Source organism: Sinohyriopsis cumingii, chromosome 1, assembly GCF_028554795.1.
Source record: "Sinohyriopsis cumingii isolate HCF-2022 chromosome 1, ASM2855479v2, whole genome shotgun sequence".
NCBI lineage: Eukaryota > Metazoa > Mollusca > Bivalvia > Unionida > Unionidae > Sinohyriopsis > Sinohyriopsis cumingii.
The window spans coordinates 144,232,090-144,257,231 of record NC_142961.1 but is presented as its reverse complement, the minus strand read 5'-3'; the positions used below and the strand labels follow the sequence as shown (position 1 = coordinate 144,257,231).

The following is a 25,142-nucleotide window of genomic DNA, read 5'->3' as shown; positions in this document are numbered from 1 at the left end:
TAATCTCAATCCCCAATACTGAATTAGTATATGACAATCCCTTATACTGAATTTAGTAATCTCAATCCCTTATACTGAATTTAGTAATCTCAATCCCTTATACTGAATTTAGTAGTCTCAATCCCTTATACTGAATTTAGTAATCTCAATCCCTTATACTGAATTTAGTAGTCTCAATCCCTTATACTGAATTTTGTAACCTCAATCCCCTATAGTGAATTTATTAATCTCAATCCCTTACATTTTAGTATGTGACAATCCCTTATACTGAATTTAGTAATCTCAATCCCCAATACTGAATTAGTATATGACAATCCCTTATACTGAATTAGTATATGACAATCCCTTATACTGAATTTAGTAATCTCAATCCCCTATACTGAATTTATTATATGGCAATCCCTTATACTGAATTTATTATATGACAATCCCTTATACTGAATTTAGTAATCTCAATCCCCTATACTGAATTTATTATATGACAATCCCTTATACTGAATTTATTATATGGCAATCCCTTATACTGAATTTATTATATGACAATCCCTTATACTGAATTTATTATATGACAATCCCTTATACTGAATTTATTATATGGCAATCCCTTATACTGAATTTATTATATGACAATCCCTTATACTGAATTTATTATATGACAATCCCTTATACTGAATTAGTATATGACAATCCCTTATACTGAATTTAGTAGTCTCAATCCCTTATACTGAATTTTGTAACCTCAATCCCCTATAGTGAATTTATTAATCTCAATCCCTTACATTTTAGTATATGACAATCTCTAATACTGAATTTAGTAATTTCAATCCCTTACATTTGAGGAAATGATCATTCTTTCTTACTTAGGAAGATAAAGATCAAGAAGAATTAGAAAAAGAAGAATTAGAAAAAAAAAGAGAAATAAAAGAAGGATATTCATTTCAAAAGTTTCAAACAATGATTGTACAGTAACTAATCTCCTCTAGGCAGTTCAACTGCACACATGCCCATAAAGTCTCAACTTGCAATTAAATACAGAAATGTCTTTGTACACAACAAATGTATCACAACACTATCCATTAACTAGGAATGCAAGTAAAAAAGACAGATTCCATAACATCTTTGATCAAGATTCAAATATTAACGCTTTATGTAAATCAAATTTAAGCTAGGATTTATCATCCCCACTTTGTTTTTGCAAGTTAAAAGCCAGTGACAGTAATAAACGACAGCTGCAGAAATTTAAGAAACAACTTTTTGTTAAGAACTTATTGTGGGCTCTGGAACATATCTTGATATTTTCAAGATCAACAAGGAAATATTGTAATGGTATTTCCTAGAAAAGTGCAATTTTCCCTAGGTTACAACTTATATAAAAGTTACCTACCCTTTTTCCTTTAAACTCATTACATCGAGGGGTATCTCTGTCAGGAAACAGATTACTGTCAAAGCGTGGTTCAGTTTCATTTTGAATACCATGGCAGGAAGTCACTGTTATGAGATCTACATGTCGTTTGTCCAGGGAATGACAGAGAAGCTCCCTATGGTAATAGATAGTCTCGGGTGGGCTATTAAGGAAATGAAAACATAATATGATATCATTGATTTTTGTAAACTAACATAGTAGATGTCAATCTTTATGTCTGAAGAATATTGGGGGGAGGGGTCTATTGATAGCTATGAATAGCCATCCCAATGTTCTAATAAATGTGAAATAGTATTCATCAAAGAATGAATACATTGGTCCATCACTATAATGCTACTGAAGTTTGCCATAAAAGTGTACCACATACCACAAATCAAGGAGTATAACAGTGTGAAATTAATGTATCTGTTGCATTGTATCATGTAAAACAGATAACAAGTCATGAACAAGACAGGCCCTGATCAGCTGTCAGTCCAATACTGTGCAAGTAGATACTAATTTTTTTCTAGTAAAATAAGTTTTTTCAGGAATACTTACCTAATCATAATACCTTAGAAGAACTACTACTACCTCAGAAATCCAGCCCTCCCAGAAAACACTTTAGCTAACAAGATCTAAAATTTATCTGCTCACATAGGTGGCAGTCAGGCACTTTGATCTCCCTTTTATGTTGGGATTGGATGCAAAACCCATGAATATCTCAGTTAGTACTGGAGCGTAAGACATACTTTCTATATGGACGTAACTGCTGGGAGGGTGTATTATGATTGGGTAAATATTAATGAAGAAACATATATTACTGGGAATTTTTTTCTTTTTCTTCTTTAAATATATTACCTAAGTATAATACCTTAGGAGAATAGGTAAGAGGTGGAGGGAGGTACATCCCCTTACCCTGGAGATGCCATCTCTGGTCCCCAGGGAATGTGAGACAGCTTCTATGTAACCCAACTGGAGAAGATGCCATCTGTTAGGGAGCAGCTTTCAAAAAGAAAAAGGGGCCCCGAGTGGCCGAGTGGTCTAAAGCGCTCTATGTTACGGATCACTGCTATCCCACCTCTGTGTGGGTTCGAGTCTAGGATTCGGCCAATGTGAGTATGTGAGAAAGCTTGCCAGTAGCTTCTCGTGGGTCAGTGGTTCTTTCCTGGGTTTTACCAGGTTCTTCCTCCACCATTAATACTGGCCGCCATACATAACCTATCGTGTGCCGAAAAATGGAGTTAAACCCCACAACAACAACAACAATCTTCTCTCCAACAAATCTAGCAGAAGCCATGAAGCCTTGTCTTATGAAGTTGTTGAACAACCTGTGGCACCAAGGCTATAGGTTCCACCAAATCAAGTTGATCCCTTTGGGACGAAAAGACCTCGGAGGTAAAAACTGGAGAATGTGGACTCCATCCCTTGGCATGGATAATATCAGTTACAGAACAGTTCCGGTCAAAGGCCATGCTTGTAGCCACTGCTCTAACCTTGTGAGTTGAAATGTGTAACAAATTCATCAGAGCTGGAGTTATTTCTCAATATGCAGAATGAATAACCTGCTTAATCCAGGACAAAAGGCTGGTTCAGTGGGCCAAACTTTTGGCCTCCACTGGGATAAAATAATCATTTGTAACAGATGCATATAAAGCAACATAGGATGATGAGGTCCGTTCCCGTGTTAAGCAAGCCTACAAGGTGAAGGAATTCACATGCAGAGAGATTACCCGAGAGTAATGAAGCCACCATGTCCTGATTTTCAAAGCTCGTTCCTGGGGAAGACTCACTCTGTTTACCTATTTGTTGAATTCCATACCTAGATGAACAAATTGTTGAAATGGTACTAGGTTGGATTCATCCTTTTTGATGGGGAAACCTATATTTGGAAACAGTGTTATTATATTGTGTTCTATATAACTCACCTATTGATTTTTGCAGGATGTCATCCAGGTAACTTGATGTTGCCACCTTGGAGATGGTCTGGACCCTGGGAATGATACTGACTCCAAATGGGAATGCATGGAATTGATAAATTATGTCACTGTAGATGAACTGAAGGAACTTCCCGGAAGCCTTGGGAATAGGGACATGAAGATATGTGTCTTTTAAGTCCACACTACTTGTGAAGTCTCCCTCTTGAACATTCAAAAGTGCTAAAGTGTTTCCATCAAGAACTTAGCATGAATGAATTGACTGAGGGCACTTCAGTTGTTGACAGGGCGCAGAGTGCCATTTGCCTTTGAGACCAAGAAAAGTCTGGAATAGAATCCCATAGAATTTATATTTCTACCACATTTTCAGGAGAAGTTCATTTACTTCTTGGTGCAAGGTGATGACTTTGAATGGGTCTGTTGGAATGTTTGTAGCTGGTACGACTCTGGATAGAGGAGGTGTTTTGAAAGTGATGCAGAGCCCCTCGGAAGCCACTTGTTGGTACACTGATCGTTGTGGCAAATCTTGTCCCATTCAGCAGCAAGGAACTGAAGACTTCCTCCTACTGGGATCTGTGGTAAGGGCAGTATGGAGATGATGTCCTTTTTTGAGAGATGGAGGCAGTCATGTAGAGAAACTTTGGCATAAGCAATTGCTACTTCTCTGTCTTATGTCCATAATGGTTTGGGAGAACCATGGTTTTCGATGAGAGGAACTATGATATATAATAGCTTGTCAGAGGTTGTTTTTGAGTTGTGCCCCTTGGTTCCTTTTGTTAATCTCCCAAAATGCCCCTGTATCGATGCTGCAGTTGAGGGGCGAGAAAATGTTTCTCCTTTGTGGCTCATTTGCAAACTTCATTGATCTGGCCGTTAAAAAGTACATTAAATGATAACGGTTGTGATGGTAGCTTGGCATTATGATGATCCTTCAGGAAAGTGGAAGTAGAGAGCGGTGAATCTCATTCCACCAATTGCAAATTTGCAGCTGCTGTGACAGCATTAGCTAAAGTATGTTGAATATCTCTGTTCAAGATTAGGACCATTCTGGAGAGTGACGTCCATGCATGTTCTGTGGAATCTGGAGTAAGAGAAGATGAGTCAGTTGGAAGACAGTCATCAATACCAAGTCCAACATAGATCCCACAGCTACTACATTGCAAAGCAATTGTTGAGTGTCACTGAAAGATGCTCTATCCATACAAATGGAGTATGGTTTTGTCATCACCAAAGCTGTGATGTCCCAGTCAACTGCTGGGGTTTCCAAATGGAAGGCTGGTATATGGCAATAGTAGAACCACCCATGAAAACTTGATGGAAGGTGTTTTGCAAGAAAAAGAGACAGCTGATGCTGGGATCTTGTAACTGACCATATATACAGTTAAAAATGTGATTCTGCCAGACTGCAGATGTAATCTGAAGCTGGATTCTTTCTCGTGATAAGATCAACAGATGCTGGCGGTCTGGTCCAGGTGGTTGACAGGGCAGAAGGAAGAGGGCAGAACTCTGGAGGTAAAAGGTGGAAAACTTCTTCAATCAAAGCTCTAAGGCTGAGTCTTCCTGTGATACAGTGTAGTCAAGAAGCAAGCATCACTGTCTTTGCCTGCAGGAGGTGAGGCTGACATCTGTTAAGTTGCCTGAGAAGGATCTGGCAAAGAGTGTCGAGGTTTGCCTCTGACAAAACTGTACAGCACCCTTAAGTAGAAACTGTAATTTCCAATCGATCACTGATTTAAAGAGTCACTCTACTGACCAAGGTTTGAAAGAGTTCAGAAGTGACATCTATAGAAAGTTGAGGTACTAAGTGCTGCATCAAAAATAGAGTGTGCGGTAAGGCCATATGTGGGTCCATGATTGCCTGTATACACTGGGCCAGACAGACTGAATAAGAGATTGACTTCTGGTAACTCGTCATGTATATGTTGAGGTGTTTGTCCCTGAAGATCCCTTGTAACAGGCCTAAGCCAGTCAAAATGGAAATAGGCCATGTTTGCAGGGAGGATGTTGTCTGAGTCGTAATGTACAGTCTGTGTGCTGGCTGAGCAATGGCATACTTTGTTTTGCTCCTTCCTGACTGATCATTAACAGATATAGAGTGGAACCCTGAGGAAGGAAGGCCTATATATATCGTCAACTATGAGGAGTCCTGTGGTGGTGCAATAGGTGCTGGGGATATCTCTGACTGTGTAGATTTTTGGCACTTTTCTAACTGAAGAGCCCTTTGTTTATTTCCCTTATCTGCCAAAAACTCCTACACTGAGGGTATGTCAGCTCATAGGCTTATGGTGTCTTTGTCCTTAGTCACGCATTTCTGCGCTTTACCCATTGTCTAATCTTTAGGGCAAATTGAGCAGAATATATCAACCTGTTGCATCTCTGCCCCTGTCTCTTATCAGTGACCATATGAGCTTTGCCTTACAGCGTTACCTGGAAAAGCTGATGAATTTAATAAAAGCTATGAAGTATCCAGGTATAAACAACATAATTCACCATACATCCTGTAAAAGGTTCAAGGATGACCTGTACAGGTCAATGCAATGAAACGTGACATCCAGACACTAGATGTATTAGCAGAGAAAACTCACCTGAATGTAGCCAGATGTTGTGGAATTATATATGTATTAAGAGGTTTTTTTTATAGGTCTCAGGGGCTTGCACGAACACAAATTAAAAAGAACAGCCCAAACTAATTGTGAAGTCACATAGGCTACCAGTGCAAGTAACTAAGTACAATGAAATGTGTAAAGATGACAAAGTGTGGTAAAATTGTAAAGAAAGAACTTTGTTGACATAAAAGAAAGAAAAGTTGTAAATATAGATGGAGTATACCTTCCTTAGAACTCCAGCTTGTATCAAAGTTGATTCTGGCTTTTGTGAGGTCTCTCATAGTGAAAGCGTACTTCTCTGCACAACCATAAGTAGTAACTGGGATATTCATGGGTTTCGCAGACAATCACTATATCAAGAGGAGATCACTCTGCCTGGCTACCAACTAGATGGGCAGATAACTTTTAGCACTTCTTACCTATTGACGCATGATATGATGACAGATCAGGATCTATCTATTGACACATCATGTGATGGCAGATCAAGATCAATCTGTTCACATATCATTTGATAACTGAAATCAAGTATCTATTTTAGTGATCTATGTTTGACATTGTAAATTTTTTTAAATCCCCCAATATCTACAACAACAACAAAATTACTGCACAGGCCTCAAAAAGAGATATCTACTTTGAAAGACAAATACTTCTTTTTCCAAGACGAAATAAGCTCATGCCAGAATCAGTCCTAGATAAACAAGAATCCCTTGAAGGGATTAACACTGTACTGTCCAGGGGCCCCGAGTGGTCTAAAGCGCTCTATGTTACGGATCACTGCCATCTCACCTCTGTCTGCGTGGGTTCGAGTCTAGGATTCAGCCTATGTGGGTATGTGAGAAAGCTTGCCAGTAGCTTCTCGTGGGTCGGTGGTTCTTTCAGGGGTTTTCCTGGGTTCTTCCTCCACCATTAATACTGGCTGCCATGTATAGCCTATCGTGTGCTGAAAAATGGCGTTAAACCCTAAAACAACAACAACAACAACTGTACTGTCCAAAAAGAATATCCAGGAATTCAAGATAAAACCATTTCTTCTTTTTAAGTTTGGAGTGCTGAAACCATTTCTGATTTTGTGGAGAAATAACAATTTCAAACAAGCCACAGTGGCAACCATAATGGATAAAGATCAGCACCATTTTTATTTAGGATCAACAAGACACTATCAGAAGACTTTTGGTGCAAACCCCACTATGATATGACCATCTGTTCTGAGAATCAATGACAAGACTTTCAATATGTTCATGGTGGCATACATATTTGAGGTCAGATTGGCATCATTTTCATTCAGCATCAACTAGATATCATAATTTTCTTCTGTTGAAAACCCCATGTCAATGTGGCTTTCCATTTTAAGGAAGTAGATATTTACAATGACTGTCATGGTGATATTCAGAAGATTTTCAAGATGGCTGCTGTGGTGGCCATACTGGATGTCAGATCTGCATCATTTTCATTCAGGACCAACTCAACCTCGTTATGAATGTGCATATACAGTTTCATGGCAAACACCTATTAGTTTGGCAGATTGATTGACTGATTGCATTTTAACGATGCACCAGCACTGTTAGGCTATTTAGCGCCATACAAATGGTTACATGTACAATCGTTTAAAAATTATACAAAGTTTCATATTGACCAGCGATATCAAAAACCAAATAGTTGAAATTAAAATGATAAAATGGTAACAGTAAAAAATAAAGTTTCCCCATCAACAGGGAATGTAAATGGTGCATGTTAATGAAGACAGATGAAAAGGTATTGAAAAAAGGGATGGTATATACATTACATAAAAATGCTCTAGATGATGGCATACAGGTTATAGCTTAGAATAAATGTTCACTTCTTTCAGGAATTTCACAACAGAAATGATGTTTATTGTATCAAAAAGTTCCTTCATGTCATATACACTGTAATACTGATCGCGCATAGGTTGTAGATCGAAACACTCTATCATAAAGCGCTTAACATTGCAAGAAATGTAATCTGGTGGGTCTTCACCTTTTAGTAATGTGGGAGTGGGTTATATATGTATGACCAATTCAAATTCTTGCAATGACTACCTCATCCTTCCGGATGGTTATGTAGGAAGGAGTCCATTCTCCTAGGGTTGGCTTGATGGCATGAAGTTTATTATTCACTGCTTCATTCCATGATGCCTGCCACTTCTGATGTAAAGTCTCTTTGATGCTAGTCTTAAAATCAGTATACATTATTTAAAATCAGATGGTTCTTGAGTTAGGGCCATTTCAGCAGCGTGATCTGCTTTTTCATTACCTTTAATACCAACATGGCTAGGTAGGCAACAGTATATAATACTGTGGGAGGTACTCGTCTTAGTATTTTTGACGAGAACATTGGTCAACAATGGGTTCACCAGTTTTCTATTGTGTAATGACTGAAGTACTGCTAGGGAGTTGGAGAAGATGATGCTGTTTAAAATATGTTTGTTTTCAATATATTGCAGAGCAAGATCTATTGCTCTGATTTCAGCAGAAAAAGTTGATGTGCTGTTTGGTAAGCGAACTTGTGTTGTGTGTTTTCCACTAACGAAAGCTGACTCAGCCTTTTTCTCATCCATTGATCCATCAGTATAAATTCTTTTCATGATAAGAGTTGTGGAAGATGGAAGGGTTTGTGTCAGATTTTTTTCCATCATGAAGCGTAAAAAGTACCTTTGGTTGTTTAAGTACCCAGGGAGGTGTTTCAGAGATGGAAGTTTTCAGAAATTTAGAAAGATCAATTTTTGTACTGTCAAGGTTGGATGATATTCTAATGCCAAAGGAAGGTGTGGCGTTTTTTTTTTTTTTTTTGTACAAGATTTTGTATTTGGGTTGAAAAACAGCCGAAAAATCAGGCTTCAGAGGATTTGATCTTAATTTGAGAGCATACAGTGTGGAAAGCATTTCTCTATTAGTCTGGGAGAAGCAGTGATAATATTGCACTAACTGATGACCAGTGTCAAACAACAATGAACAGACAACAAGCCATTCTGTATGCTCTTCTATCTATGAGATGTAGAGCTAAAATAATAAGAAAATATTAATTTTTGTTCTGGTTTCTAAGCAATACTGTAATATTAACACACTGTACCATCACTCAGAAAACATTTGTTCTTATTTTCACATACAAATGTAGTAAGTTATAAATACTTACCTCCAATGCTTGTCAATGATCATGCTGCACAGTTTCTGAGAAGAAACCTTTTAATAAGTATTTTTTAGTAAGTGCAAACTGATGGTGCATGAGCATAATTGTACAAATTTGAAAAGTCTTCATGCCAGGATAATATCTGTCAATGTTCTGTTCAGTAGTTATTGAGACAAAGTCATTTAAAGATTTTTCTATTGTTAGTTATGGCAGCCATATTTTATGTTTGAATGGCATCATTTGTAAAAGCTTGCTCTACCCCAAGTTTGGTTCAAATTGGTCTGGTCAGTCTCCAGACAAAATTTAAAATAACAATTATTGATGGACAACAGACAGGTTTTCTATTTTTGGTAATGGCAGCCATATTTGAAGGTAGACCAGTATAATTTGTACAAAATTTAGATGTATTCAAGTCAGGATTATTCCAGTCACATCTGATAAAATTTTGTTCAACAGTTTGGTGAATAAGACATTTAAAGCATTTTTAAAATGAAGGTGGTCAAATCGGACAGTACATCAGTCCCAGAATAGTTGAAACTGAAATTAACAACTGACAGATGCATGGTGATGCACAGCAGATGATGGGCCAAAAGCCCATTGGACTCAGACCAAGGTGAGCCTTCTCCATTTTCAAGTCAAGCTTTCTATGTATCTGTATCTTCCTCAAATTCATTCATACATGACAGATATATGAAGAATGGATATGACTATAACCTGTTAGAATTGAGCTTGGCGCAGTACTCATATTTCTTGTCCAGGTCAGCAAGTCTCTCCTGACACTCAGTGTAGGACCAGGGGTAGCAGAAAGCAAAGTAGGTTGTTGCACCCCTGTGTTCTGGGAAACGGTAGGTGAAGCTCAGTATGAACTGATTATCTACAGTCTGAAATTCAGAAAAGATAAATTCAGTCTAGCTTTCACACCTAAAAGAAAATATCTTATGTGTTCATTTATACAAGTGTTTTATTAATCTTGCTAAACTACCTAAGCTTGTCTCTCTTCTTAGTAATAATCAATTTAATCACAGCGCAAAAATACATGTCGTGAAACACTTTAAATTCATGGGGATCAAATTTATGTGCTTTTCATGGTGGAGGAGTCCCATGAATTTAAAGTCACAATGAACATCAAGCCGACATTCACCCACTCTACTCCATCAATGGAATGGCATCACCTGTTTCTTTCTTTGTTTTAACATCATGGATATCCATGGTGCTGAGAATGTAAAATATACTTTAAGAAAAGTATACGAATGATGAATAATACTGAAACCGATTGATTACAGTTGAACCTGAATGCAAACTTTATGAACGTGGAAACTACATGTAATACTATAACAACTCTACCTGATAAATGCAGATTTACTCAGTGTCTGTGACCTTCTTTATTTCCCAAAGTACATATTATTCCCATTTATAAATTTATTTTTGCACATATCAAATAACTGCTAAAGATTCAGCACATTAGACATGCTTTTTCAAAGTCCATTTCAATCAGGTCTCTCAAAAGTAATATTTTGACCATTGTGTAGATAAGCTGCTGGTTTAAGGGTTGATGTTTTCAGGTCGACCGATAGCTGATTTAAATGCACATCTAAAGTGTCCTAAAGTTCATTTATCTCATCAATCACCTATGTTGAATACCACTCATTAAATCATGATTTAAATTCCTCCTTGTAAAAGTTGTTAACAATTAACTCCTTGGATACAATTTATCTGTACATGTGGCTGGTTTACAGTCATTGGCTTTGTTCAAGCACCCTATCCCTAATTGTCGAGAATCTTATGCTTTGATAGTGGTCTTTAAGAACAGCCAAGAACCTACCATATACACTCGCTTAAAAGTAAACTTTTTTTTAAATACTGAAAGTGTCATTCATGCAGATAGGGGTTGTCTTATAAGCGTGACAGAAAAAAAAAAGATAAATCTATAGATAATTTTAGAAACTATATATATTTACAGTACATAAAAATCCTGTTGATTCAAATATATGTATATGCCATACACTGTGTTTATGTTTCATGAATGTATTCATTGCACAATCATTGTATCTACATTTGATTTTAATAATTTGAGAATGTTAATAATTAAATACTACCCACTGCAAAGTGAAGTGTTCACCAATGTTCTTTACCATGGTTGTTTACTAGTAGGTATATTGCTTACATTTTGGTGCTAGTCCTAACAACCTGTATTTGTGTTTTGCTGCATAAACACTGTGTTTGAGGTGATAAAAGTTTTAATTTAAATTAGCATTTTCCTTTTCCGTAAGTTAAATTTTATTCTCAAGTTATATCTCCCAAGTTTTCTGCCAGTGCATGTGACCTGACAAGCCCTAGGCTTTTAAAGGCAGCTCTCACTTTGTTTTCAAGTTGACAATCCTTTTGATCAAGCTGCAAATTTAACAAAGTACATGTTCAGTGTCAAATAGAGCTCTACATCTTAAAGTGAATGTTTCATCTTAATCCTTTATCTTGTAAAAAAAGACAGAACTGTCTGTTTTCCACATGTGACAACCCTTTGATCAAGCCATGAGTTTAATACTTGCTCAATACAAAGTAACAGAAGGTATTTATTTGTCCTCCTTGTGATCTTGCCACAAAATTGACATGTATTCAGTTGTAGATTTTAATAGACTGCATGATCAAAGTGTCACTTACAGAGCCCAAGCCTAGTCTCAACATAAGTACATGCAAATGACTGAGAAGACAAGGAAATGGATGATATTTACAATGACTAGATGATGATGGAGGATTTCAAAGCTGATTAATTCTTGGAGTTTGTAACAGAAGTTAACGGATAGTAATATTTATAGGATACTGGGAATCACAAAAATGTGAAACTAATTTTCATTGTTTATTTGTAAGATGTGTGGAGTTGACATATTACAGGATATCAGATCACTCTGAACTATTTTCATACTGGCATGTGTCTTATAATTGAATTCATGGATTTATCACATAAATGGACTTAAAAAGTCAAGCACTATGGATTTTAATGGATTTAATTAGAACAAATTGTAAGTTGTCAATTTATTTGTGACCTATTCCATTTAATAATATAATGTATTTTACACTGGTGTTATTTTTCCTATCTATCTGTCTATCTAGTTAGGCTTTTTTATTTTTCTTAAGTGCAACTCTGACTCACTGACAAGTCACCCCTTCACATGGATCTGACTTGCAAAATACACCCTGTCTTATAAGAGGGTCAAAGAAAAACAGGCTTTCTGTATTTCTTAAACGGGGTAGATGGGTCAAATTTTAGGTCAGTCAACTTGCACATGAGTATATATGATAATTATTTAAGATTACAATAGTGGTATTAAATGGGTTAGCTCAGACATGTTTGGAAAAAGAAGTTGGCATTTTCTCCACATTTATGCCACATGTAAGCATTGAACAACTTAATTAATCAACTTAATTGCTGCAGTATGGATTAAACCTGTTTGCTCGCAAATGCATGGAAATGTATGTTGGTATAATCTTTTACACAGACATACGCATCACTGTTTTTTGGTTGGGGGTGGGTGGGTTGTAAATGATAGATCCAAGAACATTTAATTTTCACCTAAATCAACTAAAGAAAAGTCTTTCATCATAATTGGTATGTATTTCAGACACTCAATTTCAATCATTAAGACAATTAGAATATGCAGCAGTGTCCTATCAGTGTATCTTGAAATGAAAATCTCAACAAAAAAAAAGAAATTAAAAACGTGGACAAGTACATTTTAGTCAATTAATGCCCACCTCAAATGTAGGCCTGTCTCTAATTCGTTCCCAGCGTGGCCGTCCTGGCAGTGTTTTGGTGATCGGTGCATGTCCTTGGCTGTACAGCTTTCCCTGACGATTCATATTCATGACATTGATTTTGATAAGTCGATTAGGGTTCCAGCCACGCACTCCAAAGTAAAACCAAGAACTTAAAAGAAGAAAGAGGCATCAATGTTCATAATGAACACGTCTTTAATGTTACAAAAACTATGAAAATCGAAAATGAATTTGTTAATTAACAATCGTTTAGATTGGCCCAATTCATGACTTATTGTGGTAAATACTTTCTTCCTGAAAAACTGATTGGCTTGGACTTCCTATAAAATGTACACGAAATAGAATGTAAAATGGAATATAAAGGTATAAAATAAATCCTTAGAATATGGAGTCAATTATTTTTGGTAAATCATACTTCCTCAAAAGTCCAACATTTTTTCTGGCAATACATCATCACACCATTATTAAACTGAGTTCATTTCAAAAGTTTCTGTCTCACAGATAGAAGTCAATACACTCTGTAAGAATGTGTTCCACTATCCATGGACACTGGCAAGTATGATTCGTATATTCAACAGTCTAAGAAAGACCCAATATATGTCTCAGTGGAGCTGAAAGTGACTAGTGCATGTAGCCTTTCAAATCTGCCTCCCCGTCAGGTTGTAAAATTGATACTTATTTAGTCAACAGCACCCTGTGTCAAACCACACAAAAACTCTTGAGCCCTGAGGTTCAGTACACATGTACTTTTAGTATGATGCTGGCAATGATCTTTTTCAATGCCAGATGCAGTAGGTGGGCCAGCTGGGAATAAACAAAAGGAGCTTGATGTTAGATAATACACGGGTTCCACTATTCTTTTCATATTTCAACAAGTCTAAGACTTCCAAGGCATCATTTTAGGAGGTCTTAACATTACATTTTGGAAGTAAAAAAATGTATATGTTTTAGCCACTGATTTGAACACTTCTTTGTGCCTGTCATTTCTGTTTGTAAATAATGATATGGAAGAAAGTGTTATGTCATGAAAAAGTTAGTCATTTTTTTCTGTAAGAAAAAGAAGGATGATTTCTGATAAAAATAACTTAAGTACCAATAAGTATAGAAGATATATTTAGCATGCATGTTTGAGAGAAAGAGAGAGAGTGAGAGCGTGAGAGAATTTATAAATAAGAAAATACAATCAATAAATGATTCAAACATGATTTATCCTTTATTCATATGTACTATCAAGTCTAAGATTACATTTATAAAGAATCATGCAGACACGCAAAGACTGCATGTAAGTTACTACCCTGAATGTTATATATACTCTTGATTATAGTCTGACTCTACATCCCTGTTTGTTTGTACCCCACTACCGATTTCGATAAAGAAAACATTTATTGTGATAAAAAGTGCACTGGTCTATGTCAACTGAATCACTGATTTATAATTTCTAACCTGACTGTGACCAGAATGGCACTAATACTGGCATCCCCTGCACACTTTCATGCTTAACGGACTTTCCATACTAACACGGCGCCATACTGCATACACGTAAGACTAGTTTATTTCCATCAGACAACATAATGATGTAGGTCATCCTGTTTGGCAACTGCCGGATAATTCCGTAAATTACATAATGTTGAGAGTTTGGAATTATATCCCTTTATATATATGAACATAGAAATTAAACCGCTTGTTAAATCCACATGAAAAGCAAATTTGTAGTTGTCATTAGTTTCCTTTGCTTGATTTGACCTTGTAAATATCGGAAGCAGATGACTTATGTATGTACATCTGTAGTCGTCACACACCCATTTGCTGAAAATGGACTTGTCCAGGAACTGGAAATGGATCTGAGCATGTCCATCTATTACACTGAAAACTTCCGTTAAGCATGAAACGAGCATAAGGTGACGGTGTTAGGGCCACTCCACTCACAGTCAGGTTAGAAACTATAAATCAATGAATGAATTGACTAAGTTCCTTGCACTTTTTATAATATTAAAGGTTTCCATTATTTAAATCGGTAGAGGGGTACAAACGGGTTTGTATTATCAGACTATAATATTTTATTGGATAGCCAAATGCCTATTGTTTTCTTTGTGCCAGTGACCTATTGCCCTAGTAAAGAAAAATAAAGGGATAAGTTTAATCAGCACTGACACAGTTTCAGGATTTACGCTGATCCTTAATCTAGTTTTAACACTCCTCTACAAATTAAGACTTCTCAGCTGCAACAGATTCTGCTGGAACAAACATTCCAATCTCAGCAAGCTTCGTCATTTATAGATATTCAGATGAGTATCTCATGATCATTATCATGTTGACAACTTGGAATGTGTAAGTCCTGTAAGATCAACTCCTGCCATTTCTCCCTTCAGGAGAATGTAAACAAGGGTTCAAGCTCATGACAGTATCACAAGCATAAGGGACAAACCAATTAAATTTTCTGGAGGTGATGAGTGTGTTAAAATAATAGTAAAAACTACTGCCTTGTCAGGCAAGTGAATTTTAATCCAGGCAAGTTTTTTAAAGCCACCTGCCCAGGGCCAATTTCTAAAAATAAAAATTTTTTTTTATAGCACTAATAAGCAAAAAAAGGTATATATTTAATAACAAAAACATTTTTTTAATGCTAAATTCAACATGAAATAAAGCCTTACCGATTTCCATTTTCATACTCTGTTCCTTCACAATCTGGAACAGTCCATACATTAAACTCATAATCTGGTCTGGGTTCACCACCAGCATAATAGCCCGATCCTACAACACAAAGGTAGCATTTGGCCACAGACAACTGGCTGGCAGTTAATGTAATACATGAGTAATAACTTTATAAACCATGTTCAGACTAAGCTTACATGATAATTCATAAAAAAAACTGTAACATCTTTCATTTCTTAATATAAAACATGTGCTCACCTTAGGCCACCCAACCCCACTATAACAAAATATTTTTTATTTCCAGTAACCTGCCCTACCTTATTTGAATGATGGAAATGCTATAACTTTTTATCATGTAAACTAGAAAAGGGTACCAACTGTGCACAATTTTTCACTTCCTAAACTGGTAGCTCAAGACTGAAAAGCGTGACATTAACTAACACTAGCTGAACAAATAATTAAAAAATTGTGTACCAACCTTCTTCTAACTTATTTTATTTCACACCATTACCAGAACCAAAATTATTTATCTTTTTGGTTTTAAAAGCACGTAATGTAAATTTGTTTCATAGAACAGTGTAATTATTTCAGGGTTCGGAAGAAAATGACCCTACCACTCGTCCTTGAGACTAGTAAGACGTAAGAGTTACTCGTCCATGACCTCAATAAACTCAGCACAGTACACTTATTTACAATGCTGCTTACACTTTTACTAAAAGAACCACAGGTACTTGACACAAGCTTGATACTAATATGGGTAAAAGCCGTGCCCTAATAATGCCCTTTAGCATGCCCAAATACATGGCTTTTAGCATGCCCAAATACATGGCGTTTTAAATAAACACAGTGATAAGATACAAGGTTTGCAACTCAAGAAACTGCAGTTGTACATATAGTCCTTGATTTCTTAGTGGTATTTGTGTTTACTGTGAAACTTCAATATTCTAGGTGTCATAATTTTACGTATCAATGAGCTATCTTACACCTTTATGGGTCAGATATGTGTAAAGTTTAGAGACAAAGAATGTTAACATTTTTTGCTTTTCAACTGGTCAGACATTGTTGTGCTTACCCCAGATCACCAATATTTAGAAGACTAGCTTTATTAATATACTGTCAAACCAAAGTAGAGATGCCAGCATATATTGATATAAGTATGTAATTACCTTTCACAAGACAAATGTCAGTATCTTGCATGTAAAAGAATTCCAACCATCTCAATTTCCACCATCTTTTGTACTAATTGATCTATTTCAGTCAAACCATCATTCTACAGAGGTACACATGGGTACAATAAAAAGGGAGAATGCTGATTGGATAAAGAAATGGAACCTTTCTGGGATATTAACACAAACAGATTTCGACCAATCAGCTGTTGTCTTGACATTAACTGCTTATAAATAGATTACACAGCATACATTATGTGAAAATTGGTGGGAATCGACTGAGACTTAAAATATTAGCAAGCTTAAAGAAAATATATGTTGGCATCATCCTTTTGGTATGACAATGTATCAATAAATCTACAGTCCTGAAAACACTGGTGACCTGCTACAACCGTAACATCGCCAGACCATATGAAAAATCACAAATTCTGAAATTCTGTCTCTTAACTTCTAAGAGGTCTGATTTCTAAAGATGTGTTACAGTTCACTGAAAGGAACTCTTTCTCAACATAAATTTTGACATCTAAATTACTGAAAATTGTCACTGTAAAAACCAACACCATTACGAAATCAAGGTCTAAGTGTGAAACGGCAACATAACATGTCCACAATATTTACCCATTATCAAGCTTACATAAGGTACCCAAGTAAAAAAAGAAAACACATTCTAGACTGACATCAATATGCAGATTAGAATTAACTTACTTATAAATGATGCATGGCACCTGTTAAGAGGTGAAAATGCACTTAGATGCAAGATCAAAATGCAATTCTGCATCTACTTGGGCCAGGGATGTAGTAGCATTTTACTTAACCCTTTACCTCATAGAGCATAGTGACAAAGTGCAGCACGCTATAAATAGAACACCTGTTACCTAGCAGACCGCATCCGCATAGGCATGCCTGTGAATTGTTAAGCAATGTAGTGGTGTTAACGTTTAACAGCAGTTTTAACCATTTTATGTTTTAGGTAGACATCTATTATATATGGAAAAATTGAAGAGTAAAGTCCGATTGTTATAGCTGTGTACTTATTTTTCACGGAAGAATATTCTATGTGCTTCAAAATCATGAGAGAACTCATTCACCGTCATGTCCGTGAGGCCGCGTGACCAACCGTAGCTGCCATTTCCCATACTCGAAATTTACGTTTTTCGTCTGCGTCTACATCACTAAGTAATCTGAATTTGATAATCAATAAAAACTAATTGCTGCTTACATAAATATCATAGCCTTTACCTTAGTTACTGAATCTTTTGTGGTTGTGATTCTACTCGTGAAAACTTCGTAAGTACTGAATGAAATCCTGCCTGTGAACTGTTAAGCAATTTTGTGTATGTTACGTTTAACAACAATTTTAACCATTTTACATTTTTGGTACACATATATTATATGTGGACAAATTTAAGAGCAATGTCTGATTGTTATAGCTGTGTAATTATTTTCCACAGAAGAATTTTTTTATGTGCTTCAAAATCTTGAGAGAACTCGTTCACCGTCATGTCCGTGAGGCCGCGTGACCAACCGTAGCTGCCATTTCCGATACTCGAAATTTACAAGGTTTTAGTGTGCGTCTATATCACTAAGTCATCTGAATTTGATAATTTATAAAAACTAATTGCTGCCTACATTAATATCAGAGCCTTTACCTAATTTATTGAATCTTTCGTGGTTGTTATTCTAATCGTGAAAACTTCGTACGTACTGAATGAAATCCGCGGCTGCCATTTTGGAGAGTGGATATTACGACCCAGTTACTTTAAATAGCAGATATCGACCAGTGCATGAATAGCGACCACGTGATCTGACGTAATTGTCATTCGCAGAAATGAATGTAGTATGTAATAGGGGGGTTTTCCCCGAAGGTGGCGCTACGAAAACTAGCTCAAAATGGCTGATGTTTACAGCAGGCGTCAAAAGGCGCTTCTATGCGAATCTTGCAGAGGCGTCAAAAGGCGCTTCCATGCGAATGGAGTAGAGGCGTCCAAAGATGCTTGTATGAGGTAAAGGGTTAACCAAGCAAATTTTTTCCTATGTCATGAAAAGTGGATAAGTGCTTCTCCTGAGCCTTGTATATCAATATATCAATACAAGAACAATAGGAAATTATTTGCAAAGTGGGGATTTTATCCTAAAGCCTAAATTCATGAGGTTTTAATAAAGCGACATGATTCATATGTTTTAAGTTCTGGTCAACTTTAAAATATTAGTAATTTAAGCCAAACTATTTAACTTTAACCACTATAATAGATTGTGCTTTTCTTTTGATGCATGTCATCATTGTTGTCCTCAACACCATCATCATTCTTATCAATAATTCTGTATTACCTTGCTCATCATCATCTTCTCTTAACACCTTCTCCACACGGGCCAGATTCCCAGAGTCAAATTTGGAGGTGAAGAGAAGTCCACCACATCGGTACTCCATTGTACCATTTCTTGAATCTGTAAAATAAGAATTCCTGTTGACATAACAAAACTCAATCAATACAAGACATATCTTAAACATTCTTTGTTTGCTGTCCTCTGAACAATAGAACAAAAGTGCCGCGACTTCTTCTCAACCCCAATAATTCCAGAACACTTTTCAAGCAAACTGTCAATGCTGAATCTCTAGAACTATTTAAGATCATCCAACAGGCTCAAAACAAAATTGAAGAACAAGAGATGGAAGCTATCTGAAATACCTGCTCTTTTCTTTTTAACAACCCATCACCATCACCGCTCCCTACCCCAAACCCTTTTACCCTTTGTGCAACATTTAGGACCATAGACCTTTATTGATCTACAAATCCTTGTAAATTATGTAACATATATAACCTTTCCTCAATCACTGTTGCTGTTGTTGTTGTTGTTGTAGGGTTTAACGCCATTTTTCAGCACATGATAGGCTATACATGGCAGCCAGTATTAATGGTGGAGGAAAAATCCAGGAAAACCTCGGAAAGAACCACCAACCCACGAGAAGCTACTGGCAAGCTTTCTCACGTACCCACATTGGCTGAATCTGAGACTCGAACAAGTGCAGACAGAGGTGAGATGGCAGTGATCCATAACGGAGAGCACTTTTGACCACTCGGGTCCCCCTCAATCAGTGTAGAATGAGTTCAGACTGTGAGAAAGAATCCTTATAATATATGAAAATGCACACTTAGTACATCCTGGTGGTCGCATTTTGGATCAAAAATGTTTTTCCCCCTCTGTTCATTCTCCTGAAACACTGCAACAAAATTAGTGTTGATGAAATTCAGGTTACATTGTTACTGTCTTTGGGTTTGATTTTTTCGTTTGCTTTGTTTAGTGGGCTGTAACTGCACTTTTAACATGCTGGCTATACCATGCCAAAGAAATGTGAGCTATGTTCCTCTCCACTGGAAAACAACAAGAAAGTCAATCCAAGCTGTCCTGGGCAGATATCGAACCTGCAACCTTTGGATTAAAGGTATGATACCCTACCAATTGGGCTACAGTGACTGTCACAATATAATCACAATATATCAGCAAATGTACAGATACCATATATATACACTTATACATCAGATCCAACTGTAAACAGCATAGACCCAGATATTTCATTGTGTAATGCACTGGCAGCTCTGGGTCTATGAAGTTTGCCATAAGTAATCAGTAGAACAAAGAACATAGATCCTGATCTCCCAGAACACTGTGACAGCAGATCAGTGTCTATGTTGTTTGCAGTTCTACTTGACTTATACGCGAGTGTAGATGACATCCACTATTTTAACTTCTTGGCTGGATACAGAAAACCAATTTTAAATGATGGCCTTATCCTAAGTTTCAATAAATATATAACTAAACCTAGTCTAGCAACCATCTATTTATACCTCTAAAATTTTCATTAACTACATACATACCTCTGATACTTTCTGAGTATCAGACAGATTTTTACATTATTTTTTGTGAAATTTGTTTAAATTCATGAGTTCTGACTTTTTTCCCCAAAGTCATCCATGTACAGTGATGCAAAACCCACAAAAAAAGGTCCTCTGAATTCACTTTTACCATATTTCAATAAGTAATAGAGTGTGTGGAATATGCACTCAGTCACAACTGACATGATACTTAATTGAATTTCATCTGCACGTTTACTAAATTTAACACGCATGTCTTATGAAAACATGTATGAAGTATGGTTCTTTGGTTGAAAATAACACAAGAAAAATAATGTGGCACAGGAAATCTCATATTCTGTCAAAACATTGATCTCAAGGAGACAATGAGATGATCCAAACTTGTCGAGATCTTATCTTGCTCTGTGAGATATCATATGTTTGATGTATGAAGTGACCACCTGCCTTAACTGACCCACTGGTACAAAAACAAAAACAAAAAAAACAACAGAAAATAAACTAAATGCAGTGGGGAGAGTATATATTTTAAAGGAAGTGAACTCAACAGAAAATTCAGAATGGGGAGTCAGAGTCCCCCATATTTAAATTTGGAGAGTCAAGACAGTAGAAAAGTCAAGGTTTTGATTTCAGGAGTAAAAAAACTCAAAGGGGGTGAAAAGCACTAATATATTGTATTTTTTGTCAGAATATAAAGAATATGACTTTCAATAAATATTATCAAGACAATACTTTCTGTGTATATGTAATGCATATATCATTGTGCATATGTAAGGCCCCACCAACACCAAATATGTTTCCATTCAGCCAACCATCCCTGTTTCTCATTGACAACACTAGCATTTGTTCCCCCAGAGTCCAAAATAATACAAACAAAATTCCCAAAATTGAGTTGTACATCTAATTAAGTTATATATATATATATATATATATATATATATATATATATATATATATATATATATATATATATATATAAAAATAAATAAAATCACTAATCATTTTATACTATAATGTTTAAACATTAAAAAAAATTACTTACCAACCCTTGTTTTAAAACCAGTACAAAAGGAAAACACTTATTCTTTTTCTTTGCCTAATGCATGTATCATGACCTTCGAATGGGGAACAGGACTACTTCTGTTCTCCACATTTCATTGTTTACCTATAACTGACACTCTCATTACAGCATGAATAACAATAATAAACTGTCTCTTGCTCATGCTCACTTCTTATTACATTGCTGGTTAAATATATCACATTAATACCTATGCAAATGTTAAATAAAGCTAGGGGATTAGCACCATATTAAAGCCTTCAATACAATGTTTTTAATCCTCAAGGAACTGAGACCATTGCATTATATTCTAATCCATTTTGTTAAAAGATATAGTAGACACTGATTCTAGTGATATTTTCAGCAATTCTCTTCAATAACTGAGACACATAAACAGTACTATCACATGAACTCATTAAGAAACATGAAACTACTGTTTTTAACGATTCATATGAAAACATCAATGCCACTGACTTCAATTCTATGTTGACTTAGAATGAGAAACATGGAAATTTTTGCTGTGTTCAGAAAAAGAAACTACTCCAAGACCCGGAATACTTAGCAATAGATTGTTAAGAAATACACAGACTGTACATTCAAATGAAGGCAAAGTTGAGGTATTCAGCTAGGAGATTGCAAGAGATGTCTATGCCACAATTATTTACAAATTACCACCTAATCATGCAGAAACTGTGGAAATGCTGAAAATCTCATTATTTGTGAGCCGCACTCTAGTAAGATGTGAAGAAGAGTTTAGTCTCATGAGAAATATCACAAGTGTAAGATATCAACCTTTCAATAATGGGGGGTGGGGTGGCAAAATAATAGTCAAATAATATCATATTGTCAAGCAATTGGATGTGAAATCATGGCAAGTGATTTTTTTTTAAAGTTTCCTTTTGCACTGGAGCATTCAATGGTTCACATCAGGACCTAGAGGAAAACATTGCTTTAACTGAAATATTTTGAGACTGCATAAAACACAAGTCAGTTTAATATAATTTTGTTGATTCCTTTTCATATTTCAAGTACTTCAATTTCAACACTGTATTAAAATAACAACAAAAGCTTGGGCAATTTCTGAACACATGGAATTTTAGTCGGGGCCTATGGATATTTAGTCAGTGCTCTGTGATTTTTTAAAATGTCGCATGCCCTTGGCCTGTGTCTTTAAAAAATGTTCTCTAAGCACTGCTTATGAACAATATCACAAGCATAAGGGACAACCATTTAATTTTTCTGGAGTGGGTGGGTGTAACAAAATAATATGACAGTGGTGACCTTGAAGATTGGAGACAAAGCAGAAGACAACTTAGATGGGATACCTCGGTTTGTAGAACATCAGACTCATCATCCAAGAGTATTGGGTGTGATAACCGCCCCAATAGTCTAGGGTGTGATAACCATCCCCATAGTCTAGGGTGTGATAAGCACCCCCAAAACTGCAAATTCAGGTGAGCTGTGATTGTGTGTCCTTGCAAAGGCACATAGCTCCCAATTCATCTGCATGATATAGCCAAACAACAAACCAACCAAGTGACCAAATGCTTACTACAATGAATGGTTTTACTGCACAATACTATTTTATTTACTTTTTTGAGTTAAAACAGTTATATACCTGTTGGGAAATTATTAGTCTATATACAAACTAAAAATTGAGACGCGATTCTGTTTTGACCTCATAAATATTGGAAAGCAGCGAGACTCTCCGCTCAAAAAAAAAATCGTGCGTCAAACACTGTTTATGTGCGTTAATTAACTAATCTCACACATCACTGCTCGCAAAATTAAAGAACTGTGTAAATATCTTTCCTGTCAATAATACGTTTGGAATGTCTAAGTGTCCACCAACATAAATACAAATACATTTTGGGTTCCGTATGGCTCATGAGGGTAAAATTGAGACCGGCATGTAATTTGTACAGCTTAAATAGTACGATTGAAAATGGGTTAAAAAATATTAAATGCCATTTCTTTTTGTTGCACATTTATGAATATAACTTACATTATATTCTTACAGTTTTTAGCGAGCAGAAAAGGAAGACAAACATAAATAAACTATGCAGTAGACGATGTATGGAAGAAAACTTGCGCTCTTACAATCCTAACAAAATATACAATCACTAAAGTCAGTTTGATCCACCGCTTTAAGAAAACTTAAGAAATATATATAAGCTCTGACCTTTAAATATTCCGATAAGATAGGAAATCCAACTTTAAATCATTATATTAAGTTCTTATTTGACTTTATCCTATAGACTTTTACCGGCAGACATGTTGTAAACTATGGTGGTTGCTGACCATGTGGTTTAATTTTCAGTTATTCATTGGCCATTCGCGAAAGTCACATGATATAAATATGGAAGATGGAAACTTCCACTGTCGAGTTCATACATGCAAGTTGTTAGGATTAATTGTTAATCATTCATCTTTGTCTTTGTTGAAACAATATTGAATCTACAGAGTTGATGTGTTGGTTCTTTTCGACATATATACTTCCACGCTTTGTTTCGATATAAAATATATGTTTATCATTAGATTAAGAAGGTCATGATTATAGTCGTCTAAGATTTACGAAAAGTAACGAAACGGAGACATTGCCCCTACCCGTAGCTACCCCGGCTTGACGCCCCAGGCACGTATCGCCCGCCCCTTTACAACGGCCCTGAATATATATATATATATATATATATATATATATATATATATATATATATATATATATATATACACACACACACACAGGGACACACACACACGCTCGCATGACGACCTATAGTCTGATAATATAAATAGTAATTAATTTTCATGTATCTAAACTGTCATTCCGAATTCCTGTGAAAGAAATCAAGTAGTCCGAGTTTCCTCTGACCCTTGCCATCCCACCCCAACATACACGTCCAAATATAAAAAATGGGGTGGCAAGGGTCAGAGGAAACTCGGACTAGAAATCAAGGTATATATAATTAATTATAGAGAATTATAAATACACACCAGACAGCGAAAAGTGCTATCCCTGGATTCTATAGAAGAATGCTTGATACTAGTAGGCAGAATTAATATTTAATACAAATAATACTATCATACAGGTTAGAGAATTTTTAATTCGTACTCTACGGAGATTCGAATCCAGGTCCTCGGGTAAACGGCACTCGTCGTCATGCCTGCATGACTATGTAGATACATGAGAATAAATTATTAGGTCGTCATGCGATTGTGTTTGCTACATTTTTGGGTGATGTGTGCTTAGTCGTGAGGGAATATGGTTTCGTGTGTGCAAGTAGTATAGTGGGGCTATCTAGGGACAATGGAACTTACCATTACAACCAGGGTCCCGGCACTCTGGGGACAATGGGAATTTAACCTTGTGGGGCTGTCTAGGGACAATGGGAATTTAACCTTGGGAATTTTAACATGGGTGGGTCTAGAGAGGGGGAAAAAGTATTGGGCCTGTCTAGGGACAATGGGAAAATACATTACAGGGAAGGTGGGTAACAATATAGCAAGGGGCTGACCACAATTGGGACCAAAGAGTGGAGGG

The 25,142-nt window shown here is 36.2% G+C and overlaps 1 protein-coding gene across 1 annotated transcript in view; it reads right to left on the bottom strand.

Annotated features, from left to right (window-relative positions):
* The window catches only part of LOC149808075 (uncharacterized), a 98,805-nt gene extending 74,933 nt beyond the window's left edge, over nucleotides 1–23,872 (bottom strand). Inside the window, exons 1-6 of the mRNA XM_089964086.1 lie at nucleotides 23,784–23,872; nucleotides 19,004–19,120; nucleotides 15,509–15,608; nucleotides 12,837–13,008; nucleotides 9,801–9,967; nucleotides 1,385–1,565 (exon numbers count right to left, since the gene is read on the bottom strand). Of these exons, the coding sequence (XP_089820212.1) occupies nucleotides 1,385–1,565; nucleotides 9,801–9,967; nucleotides 12,837–13,008; nucleotides 15,509–15,608; nucleotides 19,004–19,103 (720 nt within the window). The 5' untranslated portion in view covers nucleotides 19,104–19,120; nucleotides 23,784–23,872. The remainder of the gene's footprint in view (nucleotides 1–1,384; nucleotides 1,566–9,800; nucleotides 9,968–12,836; nucleotides 13,009–15,508; nucleotides 15,609–19,003; nucleotides 19,121–23,783) is intronic.
* Between the last annotated feature and the right edge of the window lie 1,270 nt (nucleotides 23,873–25,142).